Raw genomic sequence first — 23,704 nt, 5'->3', positions numbered from 1 at the left:
AGAATGGATTTGGGGTGTTCGCTTTGAGAACAGCCAGCTAAGCCATATGATCAGAGGTAAAAAGCAAAGTTGTATAACCATCTAGTTGACAAAGTTCTGCAAAGGGCTAACTAGATAGTAAGTATTTTTAGATTTGCAGGCCACAGAACTACACATTTTGCCATTCTAGTATGAAAGCAGCCATATTGTACTTAAACAAGTGAGTGTGGCTCTTTTCCAATAAAACTGTATTTACAAAAAAAAAAAAAAAAATTGTTGGCTGAATTTGGCCTTTGAGGACAGTAGTTTGTAGACCCTGTATTTAGTAGATGGAGAAAAAATATTTGCTGAATGTTAACATCCATTTGAAATTTAAAACAACAACAATAACAAAAACCTCTTGGCAAACTCAGAAAAGCATTTCCTTATCCTGATTCAGTATATGCTGTTAAATTTTTTTTTTTCAACGTTTTTTTTATTTATTTTTGGGACAGAGAGAGACAGAGCATGAACGGGGGAGGGGCAGAGAGAGAGGGAGACACAGAATCGGAAGCAGGCTCCAGGCTCCGAGCCATCAGCCCAGAGCCTGACGCGGGGCTCGAACTCACGGACCGCGAGATCGTGACCTGGCTGAAGTCGGACGCTTAACCGACTGCGCCACCCAGGCGCCCCCAGTATATGCTGTTAAGAAAAAAAAAAGCCTATAATAGGCTTTATACTTAATGAAGACAAATTTGCAAATATTCTGTGTAAGATCATGAACCAGACAAATATCACTGGTTTTAATTATTGGGGGCTCTAGCCAGTATATTAAGGCAAGAAAAAAGAAAGAAAAGTCATAACGATCAGAAAGAAACTAATTTTATTTGCAATAGAAATAATTGTCCACATAAAGAACTAATATACATCAATATGAAAAAAATAACCTAATATAAAAATGGGCGAAAGTCTCCTACTCATAGGAGAGAAAAGTAAAAATGAATAGCTCCTGCAAATATCTTTTGTTTGCCCCTATATACCAACTTTACATTCTTCACCCCATGCTTCGTTTAGGATCCTGGCCTCAGCAGCGTTCTCATCCTCTTTGACATCCATTTGGATTCAGCCAATGGGGATACCTGGCAGAAGATCAGGAGAGGAGAGTGAGGTTGAGATATTCTCCTTGATCCCTTCCTCACTCTAGCTGTTTCTTCCAACCAAAGTTTCCTGCTTCATAAGACTCTATTCCTCTAGGTTTCCAGTAACCTTTCCCTCCTCTTATCCTTTTGGATCTAGGAGTAGAAGCAGCTCTATTGCTGACAGTCTGGATTCACCTACACTCCATGAACATCTTTGTACTTAGTTCCTTTGATTATCCTAACATGTCATTTGTTCCCTCTTCAAATCCTGATACAGTTGATCAGTGTATTAAAAGATGCTCAATCTCATTGATAGCCAGAAAAAAAAATGCAGATCAAAACCATTATTAAAGATGATTTAAAAACTGCCATATTGGGAATAATTAAAAATCTCAGCAAGGCTGTAGAGCAGACAATACAGTTATATATAGTTGGTGAGTGTATAAATTGATACAACTATTTCTGAAAAACAATTTAGCATTCTATAGCAAAGCTGAAGATGCACAAGTCTATAATGCAGCATTTTGCACCAGGTGCTATGTTCATGAATGTTTATAGGAGGATTTTTTTTTTTTTTTGCAATAGCAAACATTAGAAACACCATAGCTATCCATCAATAGAATGGATAAATAAATTGTGGCATATTCATACAATAGAATACTAAGTGGCAGTGAAAATGAATAAATTACAGCTACATAAAAAAGGCATGAATGAAGTCAGGAACACAATAGGGAGCAGAGAAATCAACTAACAGAAGGAGGTGACACATGAGCAAAGTTTTGAATAAAGTGAGAAAAGGAGCCATGTGTATACCTGGGGGAAGAGCATTCCAGAGAGAAGGAATAGCAAGCGCAAAGATGCTTCAGTGTTTCTGTGTCTGTGGTTTTGAGGAATAGTAAGGGGCCCAGGAGACCTAGAACAGAGTAGTAGGGAGTATAACACAAGATCATAGAGGCAAAGTGGTAGAATAAATTGTTTCAGGCCTCATATCGACTTTGTTTTTAGTCTGAGTAATATGGGAACTCACTGAAAGTATTTGAGAAAAGTGACATGATATCAATTCTTATTTTTTTAGATAATTACTCTGGAAGCTGGATTAAGAATGGACAGAGAAAGGGCAATGGAAGACTGGTTATGAGGCTGTTGCAGTAATTGAGGTGAGAGATGATGATGGCACTGGTAGTAATGGAGGTGGTGAGAAATGGCTAATATCTGTTGTATTTTGAAGGTAAACAGGATTTGCTGACACTGGAGGTGGATGTTTAGAAGAAGAGAGAAATCTATGATGACTCTAAACTTTTTAGGCTTGCATAACTGGAAAGATGGAGTTGCCACTAAGATGAGGAAGACTTGGGAAAGAAAAGAGAAGTTCAGTTTCAACGTGTTGAGTTTGAGATGCTTATTATACATTGAAGTAGAACTGTTGGGTAGATATTTGGATAAGAGTCTGGAATCCAGGGGATAAAAATTCAGCATTCATTTATGCACAGTTCAGAACTCTCCAGAATAAAACTTTAATTAATATGTTTCCCTTTGGAGAGGCCAAGACATTCTCTTTGCTGCACTTATAGTTGACCTGCCACATTTCTTGTTAATCACTGCTGAGGCAGCGATCCAAAGCATCTGGTGACTGATTGTACATACTCTATGGCATTATTTATATTACCTGGCAGATCAAACAGATGCTTAAGCAAGTTTTCTAGCTTTATGAATGATGGCAGCAGAGCGTTTGGCCCCCTTCCCCCTTTTGATGGATATAGCTGATGCTAACACCACATTTAAGGGACTGCAAATAAAGCTTGCAAGTTCTCAAAAATCTCATCCTCATCTGCCAGTACATACTGAATGAGACAGAGCGTTGGTCTCAGCAATAACATATTACTTTGCAATCACATAGTACTTTGTCTTTGCTGAGGAATTTACAATCCAGTGTAATTTATACAGAATATCACTTTTCCTATTTTTACCTCAATTTTCGGTTGGAAAACTGGGGAGAGAACTTTTTTTTTCCAGAAAAAGAATCAGAAATTCTTAGGAATATCTCCTATCCTACCTCACAAACTTGAGTTATTAGCCTTTAATTCTAAATCTTCCTTTGAATTCTTGTCATAACCTAAAAGTCTTAGCATAGTGTATAATTTTACTAAGATATCTATATTGCCAAGGTCATTGGGATACAGGGCTTTACTGAAGCAATATGACATTTCAGTTAACTCGGAGGAGAAAGCTGTGTTTGGCTCCATTGGTAAAGAGTTTTATTCCAACTGTGATGAAGGACTGGTCATATGTGAGTAGGGAAGATGGAATGGGCAGTGAAGGTAGTGAAGGAGCAGAAAGCTGAATGCTTTCTGTTCTCCTCCCACACATACGCAGCTCTTTCCATAGCTAGCTTCACATCTCTCCCTACTGGAAGGCCCTCTGTCTTTTAGGTTTTGAATCTCACGGACAGAGGCTCCCTGAGTTGAGAAATCTAAAGTAGGCAATAGATCTACCTGATGGTGGGATGGGGACATACAGCAAGAGGACAACACCAGGCAGAGAAATTCTGCTGTGGGACACAGACTTCCACATGCAACAGAAACATTCCGGTATCTGTGGGTCTCTCCCTAAGCAAGGAAGGCCGTGTCGCAGGAATGTCCTTGGAGAAGTGTATAGCACTGGCCTAAGCAGGACATCTATAGGGTATTTTCACAAGTGTAAAGCTAGGGAATTACTTAGTGAGGCGGTTGGTAGGGGTAGGAATGATTCAGTATTTGAAGGAGCTATGACTCAATTTTGGAAGACATGGAGGCATTTCTCCATGGCCCACCTGTGATCAGGAGTTTTCAGGCTTTGAGGATGGACGTGGTTTACTGGGTTTGAATATGATTGCACGCACGCACGCGCGCGTGTGTGTGTGTAAAATTAACATACCATAAAATTCACTCATTTAAAGTGAAAATTCAATCGTTTTTAGTATTCATAGAGTTACGATTTTACTCATTTAATGCAGAAACTTTAATTGTAAACAACTTGAAACCAGCCATTCTGAGGGGTAGCAGGAGAAAGCCACCTGAGAGAAATACCTGCCAGCTGCACTCTAGTATCTTCCCCCTTTTTGGCCTGTTCCTCCACAGAATCCATGCCCACCTCTTCTTCATCTTTCTCCAGAGCTGCCAGGTTCTTCTGGGCCTCAGAGAAATCCCCTTCATAGATGCCTTCTCGCATATTCACTTTGCTTACATGAGATCATACTTTTGGTTCAGGGAGGCCCAGACCTCAGCCATGGCAGTGGTGTTGCACAGTATGCACATAGTCTGCTGCACTTTGACCAGGTCTCCCCTGGGGATGACAATTGGGGGGCTGGTAGTTGACCCCACTTTAAATCTAGTTGGGCAACATCCACAAGCTGGATGGTGCACTTCATCCTGATGCTGGTAATGGCTGTGTTGACATCTTTGGGACCATGTCCCAGTTACATGCTACAGACGACATATTGCTTCAGCAAGGGTCATACTTGGCAATCTGATTGCCTGGCTTGCAGGCATTGGTGATCTTGGCCACAAGCAGCTACTCATCATAGGCCTTCTTAGCTGAGATGCCTGGGGATTGGTAGCCAGTGGAAAGTGGATATGGGACCAGGTTGTTTGGGAATTCTGTCAAATTCACATTCAGGGTAGTGTCAAGTTGCTGAGAGGTAGTGATGGTGGACACAATCTGCCCAATCACATGAATGAGATTGGTATATATGGGCCGTTTGGTATCTAGGTTGTGTCGACATATGTCATAGATGGCTTCCTCACTGACCGTGAAGGCACAGTGAGAATGATCCAGGGTCGGGTGGGTGATCAGGAAGGAATTGTGGGGCTCCACCATGACTGTGGAAACCTGGGGGATTGGCAACTTTGAGTTTGGACTTCCTGCCATAGACTACCAAGAGCTGTTCCATAAGCAGAGGCACAAACCCAGAGCTGGTGCTGCCCCTGAAGCTGTGGAAGATAGGCAAGTCCCATAGCCCTGTACATAGATCCACCAGTTTTCAGATCAAGGCTAGGTCAGTAATCTTGCCAATGATGTCATGGCCTTTGGCATAATTACTGGCTGCATCTTCTTTCCCAGGGATCAATATTAAGCCCCCAACTTTTTTACTTTTATGGACCAAATTTTTATTTTCTCTTATTTCTTAAAAGTAAGAAAATGATTTTGAAAGACATTATATATGTTTATTTTTGCCTCAAGTGCTCACATTAAAAAAAAAAAATAGCCAGACAATTTCATGATTTTCTGTTCTCTGGTGACTGCATTGGCAAAGAGGACATGGGTACTGTCAGTATCTATGTGACACCTGATGTTCCAGATCTTTTCGAATACCTGGATGTATGGCATGATGTAAACATAAAAACTGGATGACTAGTAACATTTTAAGTTGTTCTTGAAGACACAGGCATCATTCACTGAATAGCCCCTTTTATGAGTGCACAAATCCATGCAAATTTTTTGTTTTACCACCAGATGTCAGCCATTCACTGCACTGGTAATAACTATCCTGAAGAACTCTTGATGAGAAATCTATGTATGTGGATGTCACCTTCATCTCTCCCTCTGTCCTTCTTTTCCTCCTTCCCGCTATGACTGTCAGTAAATAATCAATTGACTTATTATATTTTAATTATAATGCACATATCTCTTCTAATCTATCTAAATAATGAAAGGGAGGGGGGCCTGGGTGGCTCAGTTGGTTAAGCATCCGACTTCGGCTCAGGTCATGATCTCACAGTCCGTGAGTTCAAGCCCCGCGTCGGGCTCTGTGCTGACAGCTCGGGCTCTGTGCTGACAGCTCGGAGCCTGGAGCCCGCTTCGGATTCTGTGTCTCCCTTTCTCTCTGCCCCTCCCCTGCTCATGCTCTGTCTCTCTCTGTCTCAAAAATAAATAAAAACATTTAAAAAATTTAAAAAACAAAAAATAATAAAAATAAATAATGAAAGGGATATATTAGATATTTTAAGAAAATAACATGATTTAGAGTTTAAATATTATATACAAATGTGAAAATGACACTAAAATGTTTTTTAAACTTTGATCTGGAATTCAGGCTCTTTTCAGTCCAGGAACTTTGGGACCAATGCAATATTTTGCAGCCTTTGTTTCAGAACATACTTTCAACTGTCACCCAGAACTTTTGCTTTTTTGGAATTTTTATTAGATACTTGGTATTCTGAAATTATATTCTTATTGGAAGAGTATCAACTACATATTGAACAAACTATGCAATATTTGATTTTTAGAGAAGCCCTAAGGTGATTAAAAAGCTAATTAATTATTGAACTATGCAGAATTTTTGCCCACCAACAACTTCCATTTAATTTTTTTCTATTAAATGCCTTCTTGAGTATTAACATATAACTTCTATGATCCCTGACTACAAACTTTGTCAGGTGTGTTGCTCTACTTCAATCACTGAGTTTAATCCAATGATTTTATGCTTTTTGCCCTTCAACATTGTGAGCTTTTTGAGGTTTTGGGAGTTTAGCCGGTATCTAATGATAAATGAATTTTATTCTCTAAACTTAGAGTACAGCTAGCCTGTAGTGGACTGTTGGTTGCCTCCTTAACAGCCATTTTCTTCTACCTCTCTTTCCTGTCTGAATTTTGTTTCAGTGTCTAGCACTTCTCTTTTGGAGTCATGAGACTTAGGGAAATTTCATCCCATCAAGCTTCATGCTGAGTGGCCTGAGTGGTATAAAAATAATCCCATTCCCTTTGCTAAGGATTAGCTCAGAAATGACCATGGCCATAGAAGGTCCAAGGAAAACTTTTCTTCACTTTCCTCATTCCTGAAAGAGTGAACTATAAGGGCTGATGGATATATCTTTGTGAATCTATTGTCATTTCTGAAGAAGAAAATACTAGTGTTACTGTGTTTCTAAATCCTTTTGGGGGAGTGATATAGATATGGGGGATGTAGGGGAGGCTCTCTCAAATTTTCAGACATCTACCAGAGATATCTTTTATATCACATAGAAAGAAAATTCTAGAGTATGAAACCAACACAGAGGAAAACAGCTGCAGGGGAGAGAGAGAGAGTGTGTTAAGAGAGAGAGAATGAGAGAATGAGGGAGAGACAGAGAGAGACAGATCTGATGATAGTTTTTGTGTCCCTAGATCCTGTTATGAAATAATGAGCCAAAAAATTTTGTTCTTATTTATTTAATTATAACCCAGTGAGGTAAGAGTTTGATAGGGGAAGTCTATTTAGGCATCTGGAAAAATGTCTAGAAGCTGGAAGGACAGTAAGGGCATGGCCGTTTGAGAGAGAAGTTGAATGTGGCTTCTCCTTGGAGTGAGGATGATAAGGAGAGTTGGCTTCTGGACCTTTTGCTCTATAGAGACCACATATTTGAGCAAACAGCTTTGTGTGCCTAATAATTTGTTTTAAGGCTTAGCTAATCCTTGTAGGACCGTATTTCCTGTAGATGGTCCATGAAACACCTGGATCCAAATCACCAGGGGTACTTCTTAAAGATGCATAGATCTGGGGCTTCTGGGTGGCTCAGTCAGTTAAGCTTTGATTTTGGCTCAGATCATGATCTCATGGTTCATGAGATCAAGCCCTGCTTCCTGGTCCGTGCTAATAGAGTGTACCCTGCTTGGGATTCTCTCTCTCCCCCCTCTCTCTATCTGCCTCTCCCCCACTCACATGCGCTTTCTCTCTCAAAATAAATAAACTTTTTTTAAAAATGCAGAGATCTAGGCCCCGCTCAATGTAGTGAATCAGAAACTCTGGGAATGGGACCAAGAGTTAGTCCTCTTACAATAAGTAGCCCCAGTTGATACTTACAGTTGCTGAAGTCTGAGAAGTATTGCTATAGGCTACATTAACTTTGACATCGACTTTGGGCTACTAAGTAGGTGACAGTCTGGGGAATAAGCCCTAAAACCAAGTCTGTGGCTTCCCTTATCATTCAGCTACTTAAATACTCAATTTATATAACATTTGAGTGAGAGTTTAAAGATACATGGGAATTTTGAAAAATAATATGCTGATTTAATAAACTAAGAAGATGGGGTACCTGTGTGACTCAGTTGGTTAAGCGTCCAGCTCTTGGTTTTCAGTCCAGGTCATGATCTCACGGTTCATAAGTTTGAGCCCCTTGTAGGACTCCATGCTGACAGTGCAGAGCCTGCTTGGGATTCTCTCTCCTACTCTCTGCTTCTCCCTTGCTCATACATGCTCTCTCAAAATAAATAAAACTTAAAAAAATTAATATATTAAAAATTATAATAAACTAAGAAGAAAGCTTAGAACAAAAGATTTTATGCATATGATAATTCAGAGCCAAATCAGTGAATGACTGTTCTTTTACATCCCCCAAACAATAGTCTCTGGATAATTTAATGTAAAACAAAAATCAAAGCCCAGCTGTTTCTCTTCGCCTTTTTAATAAGTCAGTTATACCTATTTTAATTATCTAGTTTAAAACAATGAACAATTGAGGTATTCCGATCGTGGTACTAATGGTCAAAACAAAATACCTCAGACCCTGTCTCCTCTGTCCAAACATCTGTAAACTATAATTTATGTGCAAATATAGCTATCTACTTGTAGTAACTGGCAAAGTTGAATAGCCAATTCTCAAAAACAATGGTTTTCAACTCTGGATGCACATTAGAATTACCTAGAGAAATTAAAAAATGTGATCTATACCAATGTCCTACTGTAAGTCAACTAAATCAGGCTCTCTGGAAGGAGTGCCTATTTTTTTTTTTTTTTTTTTTTTTTTTTTTTTTTTTTTTTTTTTTCTTAAATTCCCCAGGGGATTCTACTGTGAAGCCAGGGATGGGATCCACTTCTTGAGACGCTTCACAGGCAGTGCATTCTCTGAGTGTCTCTGAATGAAATTCAGCTAAGAACGATAATCAATGGAGAGATTGCTTGAAGGCAATGCAGTTCATTCATTTCTAGTCTACCATCTTTAAGCCAGGTTAGTAGAATAAGGGTAGTGTACTAGGACAGGTTTATTATGCCCCAGCAGATTTTCTTTTTCTGTATCTTCTTTTTTATAATGCCATTTGCTTATATGAGATATAAGATGTCACATGCTATATTGGATATATGTAAGAACAGACTTGCAAAATGTATTTGTCTACTCTGTGGATATTGTTGAAGACTTTACTCACACATCTTGCTGCAGTCTTTCAGAAGATACTTGGGAACAAGTTTTTCTGTCCTTATAATTAGGAATTCTAAATGTTTAATGGATTTATGAATTATATAACTAATCAAGTTTTATTTAATGAGCTGCTAGAAAGCTTAGAGCCAACGTCTTGGCCTGAGCAGGTGTAATAGGAACTACTCTTGTATTAATTTTTATCTTTGTTCTCCATTTTTATCTTTGTTCTCCATTTATCTTTTTCACCTTCTTATCATTTATCATTTTTATTTTTTGCATCCATTGAGTCATTGTAAACTGTTTAGGAATAAGATTTGATGTAGGTAACATTTAAAAAAGCAGCTAATGGAGCTGATGATCAAATATTGCACCACAAAAGATGACCTGAGTGCAAGTCAACTAATTTCCTCAATGTAAGCAAACTTGAACAGCATCAAAGTCAACCTATAAAACATGTGTCTTGGCGGGGGCGGGGGGGGTGGGTACTGGACTAATTCTGATGTTGAAATAAAAATATCTTACATACTGTGAACAGGCACATATACCTCAGAATAGTGTTATCATTCTATATTTACATGTTTACCAGTATGCACTGAAAGGGGCATAAAGGAGTGGGCAAAGGGAGGTAAATATATCCTTATTTGAGAAGGAAGATAAGAATAAAAAAAAAAAAAAAGATGAAGCTTCTATTTGGGTAGGATGCCCAAATTAAGCTATACCAGGAAGGTGAATATATGGGAAGTAATAAATCTTTCAATCAGATCTTCTTTGGTGTATGAGAAGAAAAAAAATCTAGGTTATGTTAGATTTTTAAAAACAATATAGCTGGAAGACATTCTAATTAATATACTTTTTTTTGCAAAGCACTCTGTATTGTTTTCATGATGAGTCAATTAAATCTCTAATGTGCCACTACTAAGATGCCTGGATTGCAAATACAGGCATTTTGAAGAAAGGATTCTAGAGTCTGATTATTACACAAAGAAAAGTGATCACGTTCTTACTAAACTGCATTGATGAATTATGAAAAAGATGTTATAAAAGTAATTCATAGTTCCTGTAAGAGATGAATATTCCCATGAATACATGGAATTGGAGTGAAATTATTCTTTAAAAAGAAAACTAGTAGTAACCTATATTGATGGGTCTATTTGCATATGTAACTTGAGACACAGGTTTCCTCTTAGCTAGATCACCTTTTATTAAATTATTTACCTCCTGATTGATACACAGGCAAAACCCCTCTTTAAATTTAAAAGAGAGCCTGGATTTACACATGTATGTAAACTCTGATGCTGGTTTTTAATTTATATCAGCTACATAACAAAATATCATCTTCATTTTAATACAATACAACACATTTCTTTCTGCTGAAGACATTGGGTAGTTTTCACTATATCCGTGGTTTGTGTAATTATTACAAAAGTTGTATACAAAACCCTGCAAATATGCAAAAATTGCAAAATACACTCTGACAGCTAATGCTCTGAAAACACTTTATTACACAAATTACATTCAGATTCTGAAAATAGTGTTCTAACAGTGTAACCATCTAAAAATAAGACATCCCAAAAACACACCAACTGAAGAAAATTAAAAAACGAATTTAAATAGAGACTTTTTTTTTCTTTCCCTCATTGCAATATAATGTTAGTGATTTTAAAAAAATAGGAGATTTAGCAGCTTTGTCCTCATGTAGCACAAAGTTTCTCTTTACTGCCACAGGCTGAGAATGCTGAACAGGAAAGGCACCAAAGACAGACATAGGCAATGGAAGTGCTATTGGGAAAATACTGTGTTCAAGCAGAGAATGGGGTTATTTACATCTACAGAAAAGTCTCAAAAATGTAAATGAGCAAAGCTTCCATCATTAAATTAGTAGTGTGATGGAAGAAGAGGACCATTCCTCTAGGCTATGTTCATATAAAGACAATGGCACTGTTATGAACTTTTAGGAAACTCCTCAACTAGAAACAGAAGCCAACTAAAAACAAATGAAATAAAACATGTACAGTCCCACATAGACTAGTACAGTTTACAATTAAATACGCAAAACTCTAAACGTGCTAAAGGGAAAGGAATCGGGCATTCTTGGAAAATCTCATCAACCTAAATCAAAGCCCGTCTTCAGGAGGAAGAAGGTGAGGGCGCAGGCAGAGGTGCTGAATACTCCTCTTCCGATTCACTTCCATCATCCTCCTCTTTCTCTAGGTCACTTCCCTCGGTGCTAAGACGGTCAAACCCTTTCCGGCTGTAGCCTTTCCGGCTTGCAAAGAAATTTCCGAGGTTTAAGCCTCCACTTCCCTTTCCTGGAGAAAGCACACAGTGACATAGAACTGATGGAAAGTTTGCACAAATGATTCTCGGTGTACTTGTAAATTCTTAAATGGTAAACACATTAGATATTGGGATGGGAAAGGGTAGATATTAACAATAACAACAGAAGTGAAAGAGATAACCTACAGAGTCAGAAAGATATTACTTGTACTGATTTATTAAAATATATAAGAAAAAAGCTCCCCAGGATTATGTGTTTCTGTAGGATTCTTTAAGATTCATTTCCCAGCTCCTGCTTTTTCCAGGCTCTCTGGAACTGGGATCCCTTGAGGAGCTCTTCATTCAATGACTATATGAAAAGGTCATCTTCACTATGACAAGCACTGACATGCTGACAGGAGTGAAAGAAAATTTACTGAAGACAAATGAAGCCAGATAGATAAAAGGCAGGGGAAGAGAATTAAATATAGAAAGGCAAGGTAGAAAAAAACCAAACTGGGAAATGTGCTGCCAGCGCCACATACTTCAGTTTAGTTTACGGTTTGCATTCTGCATTTAACATTGCTGTGCTGCACATGAGGAGTTTACTTTTAGAGAGAGTATGGGAATTAGATCCCTGCTCTGTAAAGGACATGAGCGTGTTGACTCTGAGCCACATGTGAAGGATTCTGAAAGGTCACAGGCATACCTCTAAGTCTTCCGAGCACTCTTCCTGAACTTGCCTCAAGTTTGTGTTCAGAATCTGCTAGAAAAAGATGGCACATTTCAAAATGAGTCCCAGTCACCCTCCTCAACCATGGGCTCAACTTTCAATACCGAATCAGAGGTTCATAAATGATTAAAAACAAGGCCTGGGTTTGTCTGTAAGCAATTCTAAGGGGGAAAAAAGGCGATATATTATTGTGATGTATCTGAGGGCCAGAGCTGGGTTCGATTTCAGTGCTGTGCAGTCTCAATAAATTACTTCTTTGAGCCTCAGTTTTCTCATTGGAGAAAAGAGGGATCAATGATAATTCCTACCCATCTGCAAGGTTTAGATGGGATACTGCATGTGATGTGCTTAGAACAGTGCCTGGTAGCTACACAGTAAATGCTCAATAAATATTAGTTATTTTTATTAGGACAAAATTAAATTACCAGGAGTTTGTAACAACTTGGGAAGCTTTGGTTATTATAAATTAGGAGTTTTGTCTCAGGCTTTAATCTTTCTATTAAGCACAGTACATGTGCTTGAGACAGCCTTGGATTCACGTACATCATTTCTTCTTTGTGTAGGACTTAAGTGAAGGCAAGGACCTGAAACACTGAATAATTTCAGTCATAAAAGTGACCCAAACTCTCCCTTGGAGCTCCCCATCTTCCTGATGGATGGACTTTCTTTCTTTATGGGGAGGCAGAACTCCCAATGGACTTATTTTTCCCTTTGCTCTGTATCTGTCTGTACTTTTTGTCCTGACTTCCCCTAAGGGCTACTCCCCTAAGGGCTGTAGACAGGGAAGTGAGGCTTGGGGTTCTCCTATGAAGCCTCTAACCAGGAGTAGAGGCAGCCTCGAGGAAAAAGCTAGCAAGCAGATGGCAGAGGAAAGGTAGAAGAGTGGGTGTGGAGAAAAATAGGCAAGAAGGGAAGAATCTGATTAAGACTGTTAGAGAGCCAACAGATTAGATTATAAATTCTATAAGGATGCAGGACAGCCTTTATTTAGCTGACTTTGTATTCCCTGTGCCTACCACAGTGTCTGATGTGGAAGTGACATGCAATAAGTATGTGTTGAATAAATGGAAGGTCTTTTATGAGGGTTACTAAAAACTCATTAATTGGACAAGATCTATCCAGAACAAATGCTGAACAAAGGTGACAGGCTGATCTACTTTTAGAATTAAATGTATTATATGGAACCATATAAAACTGCAATATTTCTGTTGAATATTTCAATATGAATAAAGATAATTTCATATGGTCTGACTTAGGTCTCTGCCTTCCCAACACACTCCTGTAAATTCAGTATTCTGTAACAGTGCTGGGTCACACGTGCTTACCGGTGAACAGGAGAGACCAAACCTTCTTCACTCCCTAGCTACTACTCCTTCCAGTGTGGTTGAATACCACCATTCCTGCTGCCTGGTCCCAGCCCCTCGTGTTCCTGATGCTCTGCGTATTTATCACTGCACTTACCACCCTCTGTTGTTACCTTTATATACAGTCCTCTCTTTTTTTATGTTTCATCTATTCTGTGAGCTCCACTTATTTATTCAGTCATTTCCCCAACAACTATTTATCAAACCCCTAGTGCCAGGAACTGTGACTGTGCTGAGGATACATAAGTAAACAAGTCAACATGGAAGATTTTTGCTCTTTTGAAGCTTCCATCTAACTCCATGAAGACAACGACTATGTTTATCTTTGCTCCTGCTTACCACAGTTCCATACCCTTAACAGGGGCTCAAAAGAAGTTCTTTTTGAAGAGTTAATTGTATTTTTGAGAGCTTTATCAATTGCAGATGAACAGCAAACCAAAGTCCTAGAAAAATTCCCTTTCACAACTAATTAAATGGAATCCTCTGTTCTTTGTTTCTGTGTGCTTTTCTGTGTCAGGGCTTTGCCGTGGGCACTGAATCCCTGCCATGGTCACCTTGGCCTGAAATAGAATCAGATGCTACTTCTTGATCGAATGCTGCCTCCCACCCTGGCCCACAGATTCCTTCCCCGACACAGTTGTAGACTCTTGCCTTAGGACCTGGGAAGCCAGCCAAGGGACTGCTCCTGGGAGGTAAGAATCATGGGCTGGATTATTTGTTTGTTTATTTGAATGTCCTGAAAGGAACACAGCTCCTCTTCCTACACTATGATAATGATCTGATAAAATACTGATTCCAACACTGGACCCTGCCTTGTTTGGTGAAGGAAGGCTGATGGCCCAAATTGTGACTATTTAAAAGCTACTGAATGATGTATTGTAGGAATAAATAGTTGATTTCCTGAGAAAGTTGAGGTTTAAGATAAGTATCTTTTATGACTTATGACTTCTATTACTGTATTACCAATGACTGTTTTTCACAATCACTGGTGGTGTTACTTGAGCACTTACCTGGTGGCAGATACTGTTGATAAGTGCTTTATGTTTATTATTTCCCTTAATCTTCACACAACCTTGTGAGTATTTTATCCCTACTTTATAGATGAGGAAACTGTGGCTTGGAGAGACTAAGTAACTTGCCCAAGGTCATGTAGCTAGGAGCTAAAGCCAGGACTAGCAGGGGAAATATATAACTCCCAAAGAATGGACCTAGGTATTTTGAGGCCTGGGCCTGTTTCTAACAGCAAGGATCTCCTCCTTCCTGACCCTAATTTGTAGTGACTACATATCTACACAATTTCATGTGGAGACATTAACTGGGCTTATGCCAATTGCTAAAAGGCAGTATTAAAAGTTATATTTTAATCTAACTATCTAAATTTCTGAGGCTTCAGATACTTTTTCTATGGTGATACTAACTATAAACAATATTTGGAACATAAACAATAATATCCAAAAAGGCAGAGAGCATTTAGAAAAAACACTGAAAAAAATCACAACCAAACTTTGGGGATACTTAGGCCAAACACTCTTTCAAAGGTAGGTTCCAAGTTCAAGGGGCTCATTTTACTTGCCTCCAAAGGCCTTTGTTTTTTTCCACCGAATAAATAAGGCAATGGCCAGCAGGACAACCACCGGAATAACCAGAAGGGTTGTAATGAGAACAATGGGCACTCCAAAGCCCGGCTCTTTGATCAGTTTCTGTTTCTCTTGCATCTTCTGCAACTCTGTGGAGGCCGGTTTGTTCTCCATTTTGTTTTCAACAACTGCCTCGGATTCTTCAGGGAAAGAAGAGTTCACAATATTCAACTGACTCAAAGATTCCAAAACCCAACCACCCACCCCTACCCAGTCAAATCAACAACTGCTCATAAAGAACTTGTTGAGTTCCGTGCATGTGGGGTTCACATTTCAGTATCTGAATCTACCAAGCTAGCAGCAGGTATTGTGATTAGTAATATCCACCCAATGGTTTTGTACCTTTAAGTTGGTTTTCTTCGATCCTACCCTTTATTCCCCATAATTCCACAAAACAAATATCCTCCTTTTGCATTTTTTTCAAAGTTAAAATTAATAGGCAGTATGGTGCAGGCAAAGAATTGGTGTGCATACTACAGTCAAATGAATCTAGGCTGAAATCCTAGTTCTCCTATATAAATTAGCTGTGTAACTTTGGGCAAGTTACTTAAATAATCTGGGCCTTAGTAACCTCATCTGTAGAACTATGATGATAAACAAACAAACAAAACACCTCCTTCATAAAATTGTTGAGTGTGAATGTTTATCATAGAGATGGTGTTTAATAAGCATGTTTCCTTGTATCTTTAGTTTATGAATCTTGTTAATGTTCAATGAGTTATTGGCACATCGCATGCACAGTGACACACATTTATTCTAGGATTTCAAACTGGAAAAAGAACTGTGTCCTTTTCAGGTTCTTTTATACAGTTCCTAGTAAGCCGTAAGTATACACAGAAGCACTGTATATATGATTCTGTGTATGATGAAAATAGAACAATTCTCTGGTATTGACTGGTACTGGGTAGATAACAGGCCTAAAGTACTGTTTGGGAAATGATTCAACTGAACCATATAAACTGCTTCAGGTATCTTAACAACTACTGACTCGAAGGTTGAGCCTTCCAACATTCTTGACCTCCAGAAGCACATATGTGTGCTTGTACAAAAACCCTAGTGTGCAAAGTCTAGAAGTTACTATCATCTTTGCCAAAATGCTCACAAGATTTCTGGAACTTCAGTTTCTTGGTGCGATGTAGAGTGTATCATATGACCTCATGGAAATTTTGACAAAATGGCAGGAATAGCTGGTTCAACACAACCAGGAAAATCTTTGGTTAATGTTTAATATGTGTTCACATGCTTAGTAGCTTGCTGGACAATTCTCCAAGGAAGGATTTCTCAAATTACTTAAGACACTATAAGCTTTTTGCTTATAAGCTTTTTGCAGCTTTTTCCTTCAATGTTCTGAGCCAGCCTCCTTCATGATCTCAATGAAACCTACTGAGCACTTGTACTGTTTCAGGCAATGTTCTCATTTAATCATTACACCAAGCCTATGAGTAGGCATTGTTAGTATCACCATTTTACAGATGGCCCCATAGTTTTCATTTCCTTCTCTGTACTATGGTTAAGGGGAAACCATTATTTCAATTTTTTGTCCACTGGAGTGGCTCTTTGAAACTTCAGCAGGAGAGAAGGAAAGGGATTGGTTCGTAGATCTAGATGGCTCCAATTTAACCTGTCTGGATCTCAGTTTCCAAGAGGAATATAAGTGTGATTCTTACTCTTCCTGATCACTAATTGTTACATCTTTTTCTTCATTACTATAGGAGAGATAGGCAAATTGTTCTGTTTTACTTAAATTCCTTCTATATTTAAGCAGGAAAATAACAATAAATAGAAGACAAGATTAAAAAACAGACCAAAGATACAGATTGGTAGTCAAAAATTTGTTGCCTTGAAAGAAGGATTTGTTTCTATTTGAAGGTGACTATAACCAGAATAATTACATAGCATTTTCTGTCATTTAGTGGGTTTAGTGGCACCAGAGACAATGGCTGTACCAGCTCATTTTCAGTTCCCTTTTTATAAAGGCAGAGCTAGGAGTGAGCTCCAGTAAAAGGAAACAAGAACTGTGAAGTAGGTGACAGACTAACAGAATCAGTTTAGCATTCACAGAGAGTATGCTGAGAATGAGGTAATAACCTCACTAAGGTATACACACTACACTTGAGAAATTCTTGATGTCCACATTCCCTTTGGTAATCTGAGTGCATCTACTAAAAATACACAAACATTCTAACTTTTGAACCTGCTGAAGTATGTTTAGATTTTTAAAAATACTCTATATCTTAAAGAAAGAGGATAAATTTAAATTTCCCAGTAAAAAAAATATATATATATTGTTCTTTCTCAGGAACTTTTATAAGTGGAATAAAAAGTCTAAAAAATAGTTATTTAAGGATTTAAGGAATTTCAAAACAGTAACAATTCAAATTCTGCCACTTTTATTCTTTATCCTAAATTCTTTAACTGAAAATTAAATTCTTTAATTTGGAGCATCCCTGATGAAGGAGCAGTGAAGAAGCTCCAATATTATCCAGAACCTGGGGCTTCTGGAAGAGAGGGGCTGCCTCATGTGACATTTTTCTATCATGTACGATGCCAGATGTATTGCATTTTAAACAAAAATGTCTTCAAACAAGCTCTTCTGGCATCCCTATACATACTTGGAAATAAATATAATTTTGAAAAGCTGACATACAGGAAGTTTTTTCTTCTTTAAAGCCCTCAGTTTAGAAAGGGAGTCTAGGTGCATTCTTGTGTGAGCTCACACACTCAAGCATGAACATGTTTCTTTCCCCTTGAGAGAGGGGAGAAGCCCAGAGACCTCTTGGAATTGGAATAACTCGGACAGTAAAGGAGAGACATTCTTAATACAGCAATACAGCAATTATTACCCAGTTTATTACAGACAGAACTGACGACTGAAGGTTTTAGATGGCATACTAGCAAGTAACAGGAAAAGTGCAGATAGCACCAATGAGATTACTCTTTCTTTTTATTACTTTTTTTTTTAATGCAGTGTGTTTCCCCTATAATATGTTGTTCTCCATAAGGCCTAAGATGCTAGCTGCCCTAGAGAGTTTCTTTTTATGTTATTGAGACTGATTCACTATCATCATCTTTTATTTGGGGAGCTAGGAGTAAAGGCTATGATTTTGACATCTTTAATCCCTAGCAACTTTATTTGAAAATGGTTTTCCTAAGTTTCTTGTCATCACACATTCTCTTACCTGTGCAACTCCCTGTGAACACAACACTGGTTCTGAAACCCTGTTATTACTCATCAGTTATATGACCATTCACAGTGGGGATGAAGGTCATCAGAGGTTACTCAAATTTGGAAATTTATACAGCAGCTAAATCTGGGATGATGTTTCTCCCTCTCTTTTGTAAGGGATGGTTTAAATTAAGTTTTCAGATTTTGATAAAAGACAAACTTTTGGAGATTCAGCATGCTTTTTACTCCTTTGTGTAATAAGGAAATAATCTTAAAAAAAGAAAGGTTTAATGAGACTCATATGAATCCAACAGAGGACTAGAAGAACTTCATTTGAGTTTGGGTATTTGAGTTTAGGTATTCCTATTAAAATGTGAATGTCATGACAAGATAGTTCAATGACATTTACTATTTGAACTCCTGTGTTCCGCCACAAGGCTGGGAGGTTTTCTGAATTCAGTCAGTGGTGTGCACAGAGGAAAGAGGAAATGGTGTGGGGAGAGCGCTCACTGTTCATCCTTCATTGGCCAGGCAAGAAGAGATCAGTGTGGATGGGCTGTTCTCAACAATCCAAATACTGTAATCTAGGATTTTTATTTTATTTTATTTTTGGTGGAACTTATTTAAACAGAAGTGACTTGAGGCCACTGTGAAATCCCAGAGATTTCAGAGTAAATACAACCATCCCCAACCTATAGCTCTTGGAAGAATTTATGGTAAATGAATTGGTGGTATTCATTTCTCCTCAGTAGTACAGGAATAGTGGTTAACAGCACAGACTTCAGTGGCAAATAAACTGTGGTTTAACCCCGGCTCTATCACTTAGTAGTAATTCTGATCTTTGATTTCCTCATGTGTAAAATGGGGATAATACCAAATTATCACATGGCTGGTGTAAGGAATTAATTTAGTAATTTTTGTATAGTTCATTGTTTGTGCTCCATGAATGATAGCTATTATTAATAATAATAAACTTATTCCAGGGAAAACAACTCACCAATAATTCTGTATGTAACAATCATAGAAAAATAAAGGATCAGGAACTCTTCAATATGAGTGTGGTATCAATGCCACCCAGTAGAGTCACCTGTGTTGAATCTCTATAAATGCCAAACATTTGCTATTTATTTTATAATATTATCTTACCCCTTTCAACCTTGAGTTGGCTATATTCTCTTATCTGCCTATATAAAATCCCTAAGCTCCCTCTTGGTTCTTGCTTCTTTGTATCTTTTTCCATCTGCTTTCATGAGAAAGGAAAACAAGTAAGCCTAGGGTTAAGTCTGAATATCTAGGTGAATCATTTATAAAGCAACTAATAATGAAATCACTTTGCTTTTTAAACATTGGGAGCACCCTATATTGAGTTCTTAATTTTACATGACCATGTCAAAACCCTGCAGATAGTATAACATGTACAAATATAAACTGATCCTAGGAAAGGGAGAGAATAATTTGACTAGGATTTCGAATTAAACCAGTGGTTGCTTAACAGTAGCTAAATTCCATTTCCCATTCCTGATAGTATGTACCAAAGCTATACTTACTTGTGTATATGCATATGCGTGTGCGTGCACACACACACACACACACACACACACACACACACACACACACTCTCTCTCTCTCTCTCTCTCCCTCTCTCCCTTTCTCCCCTTATAGGTTGTAAGTCTTTTGAAGTCAGGCACAGTTACATTTCCCTTAAGCCAATTATAGCCCCTTATACATAGATGGCCCTCAGTAAATTTTGGGGCGATTGGTGCTAAGATTGGAGCTTAGGGAACAGCTCATCTTGTCAGGCCCCTATAACAGAAACTCACCAAAGATATGTTTTTCACTCATTTAGACTACAGCCCATTATGGAAGGCCTTTTCCAGTATACTGGATGGTATTTTTCTGCTTGTCTGAGGTTAATGTTCTTCTAAAAGTGGCTGACTTACTTTTTTTTCCTCTTTGAATGTCTTTGGCCCACTTGTTCAGAATCACTTTCTATCACTTGAAATCAGTGAATTTGAGCTCATTATTACCAGTCCATTTAACAGAGAAAACAGTAGCAACATGCAGGTTTAAAGGCTCAGTACATAGTAGAAGTTATGGATGATTTACCGGATTATATTTTTAGTCTGATATTTTTTAATGTGCAATCAAGAGCCATAAAATAATTCAGCACAAATAGTCTTGGGTTTCACAGTCATAAGAGGAATCTGACCAACCTTTGATTTCCTGGACCTCAATGCCAGCCTTTTTTACTGATCGATGTTCCATTTCTGTAAATAGCACAGCAAAGGAAAAAGAAAATCAAAATCTCCAAAAAAGATTTGAAAACTTAATTTTGACATTAATTTTACTTAGTAGCAAATATTTTCTCACTTCATCAAATGCAAGATCATATTACAGAAGAGTTTTAAGACAAACCACTAATTTGGTGCCAGGCCCATGAATCCTGGATACAGTCTCCTAGGGAAAGCTGAAATATTTCTAAGCTCTTCATATTCAAAATAAGATTTTCCTTGTGGAGTTCATAATGAATGTATTTTTGAAATATCAAGTGGTTCTGTTTTTATATGGACATGGACTGATGACTAACTCTGCCATGTTTGATTACCAGTATTCTAGCTACATACGTAGATTTCACTAGTTAAATAGTAGAATGCAAAGACAGGGGACATTTGTTTAGCCTCCGATGGCAGTCTTACTGTTCCAAAAGTACTGTTTTCGAGATTTATTATTCAGTTGCATTCTGGACTCCAGAGAGCGTTTTTCTCTTTCAAAGCTGAATGCTTATTGCAGCGCTTCTCAACCAAGGGATTGTCAAAACCACTTGGAAGCCTTTCCAAAATACACATATTGTCACCCTCTTCTTTCTATAGATCTTGAGTAGGATCTGGCCATGTGTTTTGAAAGCCCTCCCCACCGTGACTTGGATATGCATCTCTGTTGAGTACTGACCACTAGGATGGTATAAAGACCCTCAGACCAGAATCTTGATGAGTTCAAGTATCATATTCCTGTCTGCAAAATGAAGATACTGTCTAGATTTCTGAGGTCTTTTCTATCTTGAAAGCTATTCATTTTTTTTTTTTTTTTAATTTGGAAAAGCCTGGAGTTAGTCTTGGAATTGGGAATTATCCATCTATTTACTTTCCTGTCTGCCCACACGTTCTGGTTCCTCTTTGAGGAGGCAGGTGGTGGGAGAGCTACACTTACAAGGGGAATGTAAGGCTACTGCTGGAGTAAAACAGTCCACAGACATCTCTGTGCCCTCAACTCTAACTGGGTCCTTATTACAAAACAGCAAAAGCTACTCAAAGAACAATTCTGAAGATAGCAGTTATCAAATTTACTTGGGTTCCAAGATATGTATGCTCAACAATTAAAGTTTTTGGACTCTTGATATTACTTCTCTTTCTTATAACTTACTTCTTTTCTTTGTTGTAATTTTCACTTTTCCTTGTTATAATTAGTATTTATCTTCATTAATTCCAAATGACCTTATTATCTATCTAAAATTGCTTGTTGCAGTTCCTGATACCTCAGCTTTACTGTCTTCCATTCTTTAATTCTTTTCTTTAACCCTATCTTCTCCTATTGTTTCTACCCTGCCTTTTTTTTTTTTTTTTTTTTTTGTGAGAGAGAGAGAGAGAGAGAGAGAGTGCGAGTCGGGGAGAGGGACAGAGGGAGAGAGAGAGAATCTTAAGCAGGCTCCACGCTCAGCATGGAGCCTGACGTGGTGCTCGATCCTATGACCCAGGGATTATGACTGACCTGAAATCAAAAGTCAGACACTCAATCGACTGAGCCACCCAGGTGCCCTGGACCCTGTTTAATTGAGAAACTTGTTTTTAGTATGATGTCAGAGGCTAGGTTAGTATACTTTTCAAGAATTAGAAATAATGTCCAAATTGCCATTAGAAAATCCCCAAAAGTAGCTGGCTTGATCCTAATGGGGAAACTCTTCTGTCCCCAGACATAATTTTGAGTTATGTGAAACAACAGTTCAGTATTCTGAACAAGCTGAAGTCTAAAGGAGAAAATGCAGTGCTTCCTGCTTGGGATACTATGTGTCTGACACAGATGTGCTGGTGCTCCTAGGTGCTCAGCAGCTACCGAGAGCTGAAGAGCCACATGGGAAGTGACACCAGGGTGGAAGCCAGTAGCTCCTCTGCTTTGCCAAAGCCATCATCTCCCTCTGGAACTAACTTGGAATTAACATTGGCTTTCAATGTAACAGACATTACTCCAGGCATCAAGAATTTCCTGTGGAGTATCTGTGGAAACAAGGGGATAACTGCCAGGAAAAAAAAAAAAAAAAAGTGTTTCTCTCTACTTTTTAAAAATCAGCTTAATCCCTGGAATGAAACCAAACAGGTCGTTTAACAACTGCCAATTATGCTTTGATTTCCTTCTCCTATCAATAAAAAGAGAAGGGAATGCAAATATTTTTTTCACATGCTCTTAAGCGATGCAACTGAGGGGAAATGTGGACAATAATACTCTAAAAATCATACTTTCAGTCAGGGTGAACTTCCACACAGTGTTGGTGTGAGCGTCTCCAACATACACAGTCCCATCTTCTGACGCAGCAATATCGTGAGGCATGTCAAAGTGCTGCCAGAATAAAAATGAGGGTGGTGAGCCTACACTTGAATTCTTCATGAAAAGGCAGAAAAACAAAGCAAAGCACACAACAAAGCAAGAAGCCTATGAATCAAACCAAACAACCTATAATTCTGTCAAAGCAACTCTAGGCCAAGAAGAAGCATTCACTCATTCACCAGGCACCGACTCTGCCACCTCGGGAAATGCCAAGGGACCCTCACCACTGACTTTCAAACCTTTTAAAAGTGAGCATTTATAGGAAGATTAATTTTTTACAGTTTTGTTTACTTGCTGTTATATTAGCCACCTATTTAGTTATATTTATTTCTGCCTCCATGTTTCTTTCTTCTTTTAATCACTATCACATTTGCCTGTTTTAATTTACACAAGTAAAAAAAGACTGAGTATTAATTTTTGTTATTGCTCCCATCAAGCTACCTACCATATGCTACCTGACAAGCTGTTTATACGTTACTGATAAGAGGAGTCATTTCAAAGTTTCAGGGCATTCAGTCTGAATGCATCCAAGGTGATACGCAGCAAATGTGGGGTTTGCTTACTCTGAAGCCCACTATTTGTAGTATTTTCAGTCAGCAAAAGGAAACAAATAGAGTGTTTCCTGCAAGTACTGTTTTTTGTTTTTTGTTTTTTTTACCTATTTCAATATTCAGTGGTTTAATGTTTTTCTTCATGACATAGTTC

The 23,704-nt window shown here is 38.2% G+C and overlaps 1 protein-coding gene and 1 pseudogene across 19 annotated transcripts in view; both read right to left on the bottom strand.

Moving 5' to 3' along the window:
* Positions 1–818: 818 nt before the first annotated feature.
* PAM (peptidylglycine alpha-amidating monooxygenase) overlaps positions 819–23,704 on the bottom strand; it is a 157,935-nt gene continuing 135,049 nt past the window's right edge. For 2 of the 19 annotated variants that reach the window (XM_047089786.1, XM_047089848.1), the window contains 5 exons: positions 22,912–23,011; positions 20,617–20,670; positions 15,174–15,377; positions 12,213–12,269; positions 10,727–11,556 (listed from right to left, as the gene is read on the bottom strand). In XM_047089786.1, the coding sequence (XP_046945742.1) occupies positions 11,375–11,556; positions 12,213–12,269; positions 15,174–15,377; positions 20,617–20,670; positions 22,912–23,011 (597 nt within the window). In that variant the 3' untranslated portion in view covers positions 10,727–11,374. Of the gene's footprint in view, positions 1,098–10,726; positions 11,557–12,206; positions 12,270–15,173; positions 15,378–20,616; positions 20,671–22,911; positions 23,012–23,704 lie in introns of those variants that run through there. The other 17 variants (XM_047089793.1, XM_047089856.1, XM_047089800.1 and 14 more) reach the window with 12 other exon arrangements.
* On the bottom strand, positions 4,095–5,203 carry LOC124509941 (tubulin alpha-3 chain-like; annotated as a pseudogene).

The sequence above is a fragment of the Lynx rufus genome, unplaced genomic scaffold (assembly GCF_022079265.1).
Source record: "Lynx rufus isolate CCGP_SWC_20201006 ecotype Redwood Valley unplaced genomic scaffold, mLynRuf1.p SCAF_1, whole genome shotgun sequence".
Lineage (NCBI taxonomy): Eukaryota > Metazoa > Chordata > Mammalia > Carnivora > Felidae > Lynx > Lynx rufus.
Note: the sequence above shows the minus strand (reverse complement) of the source record. Positions and strands in the feature narration are given on the sequence as shown.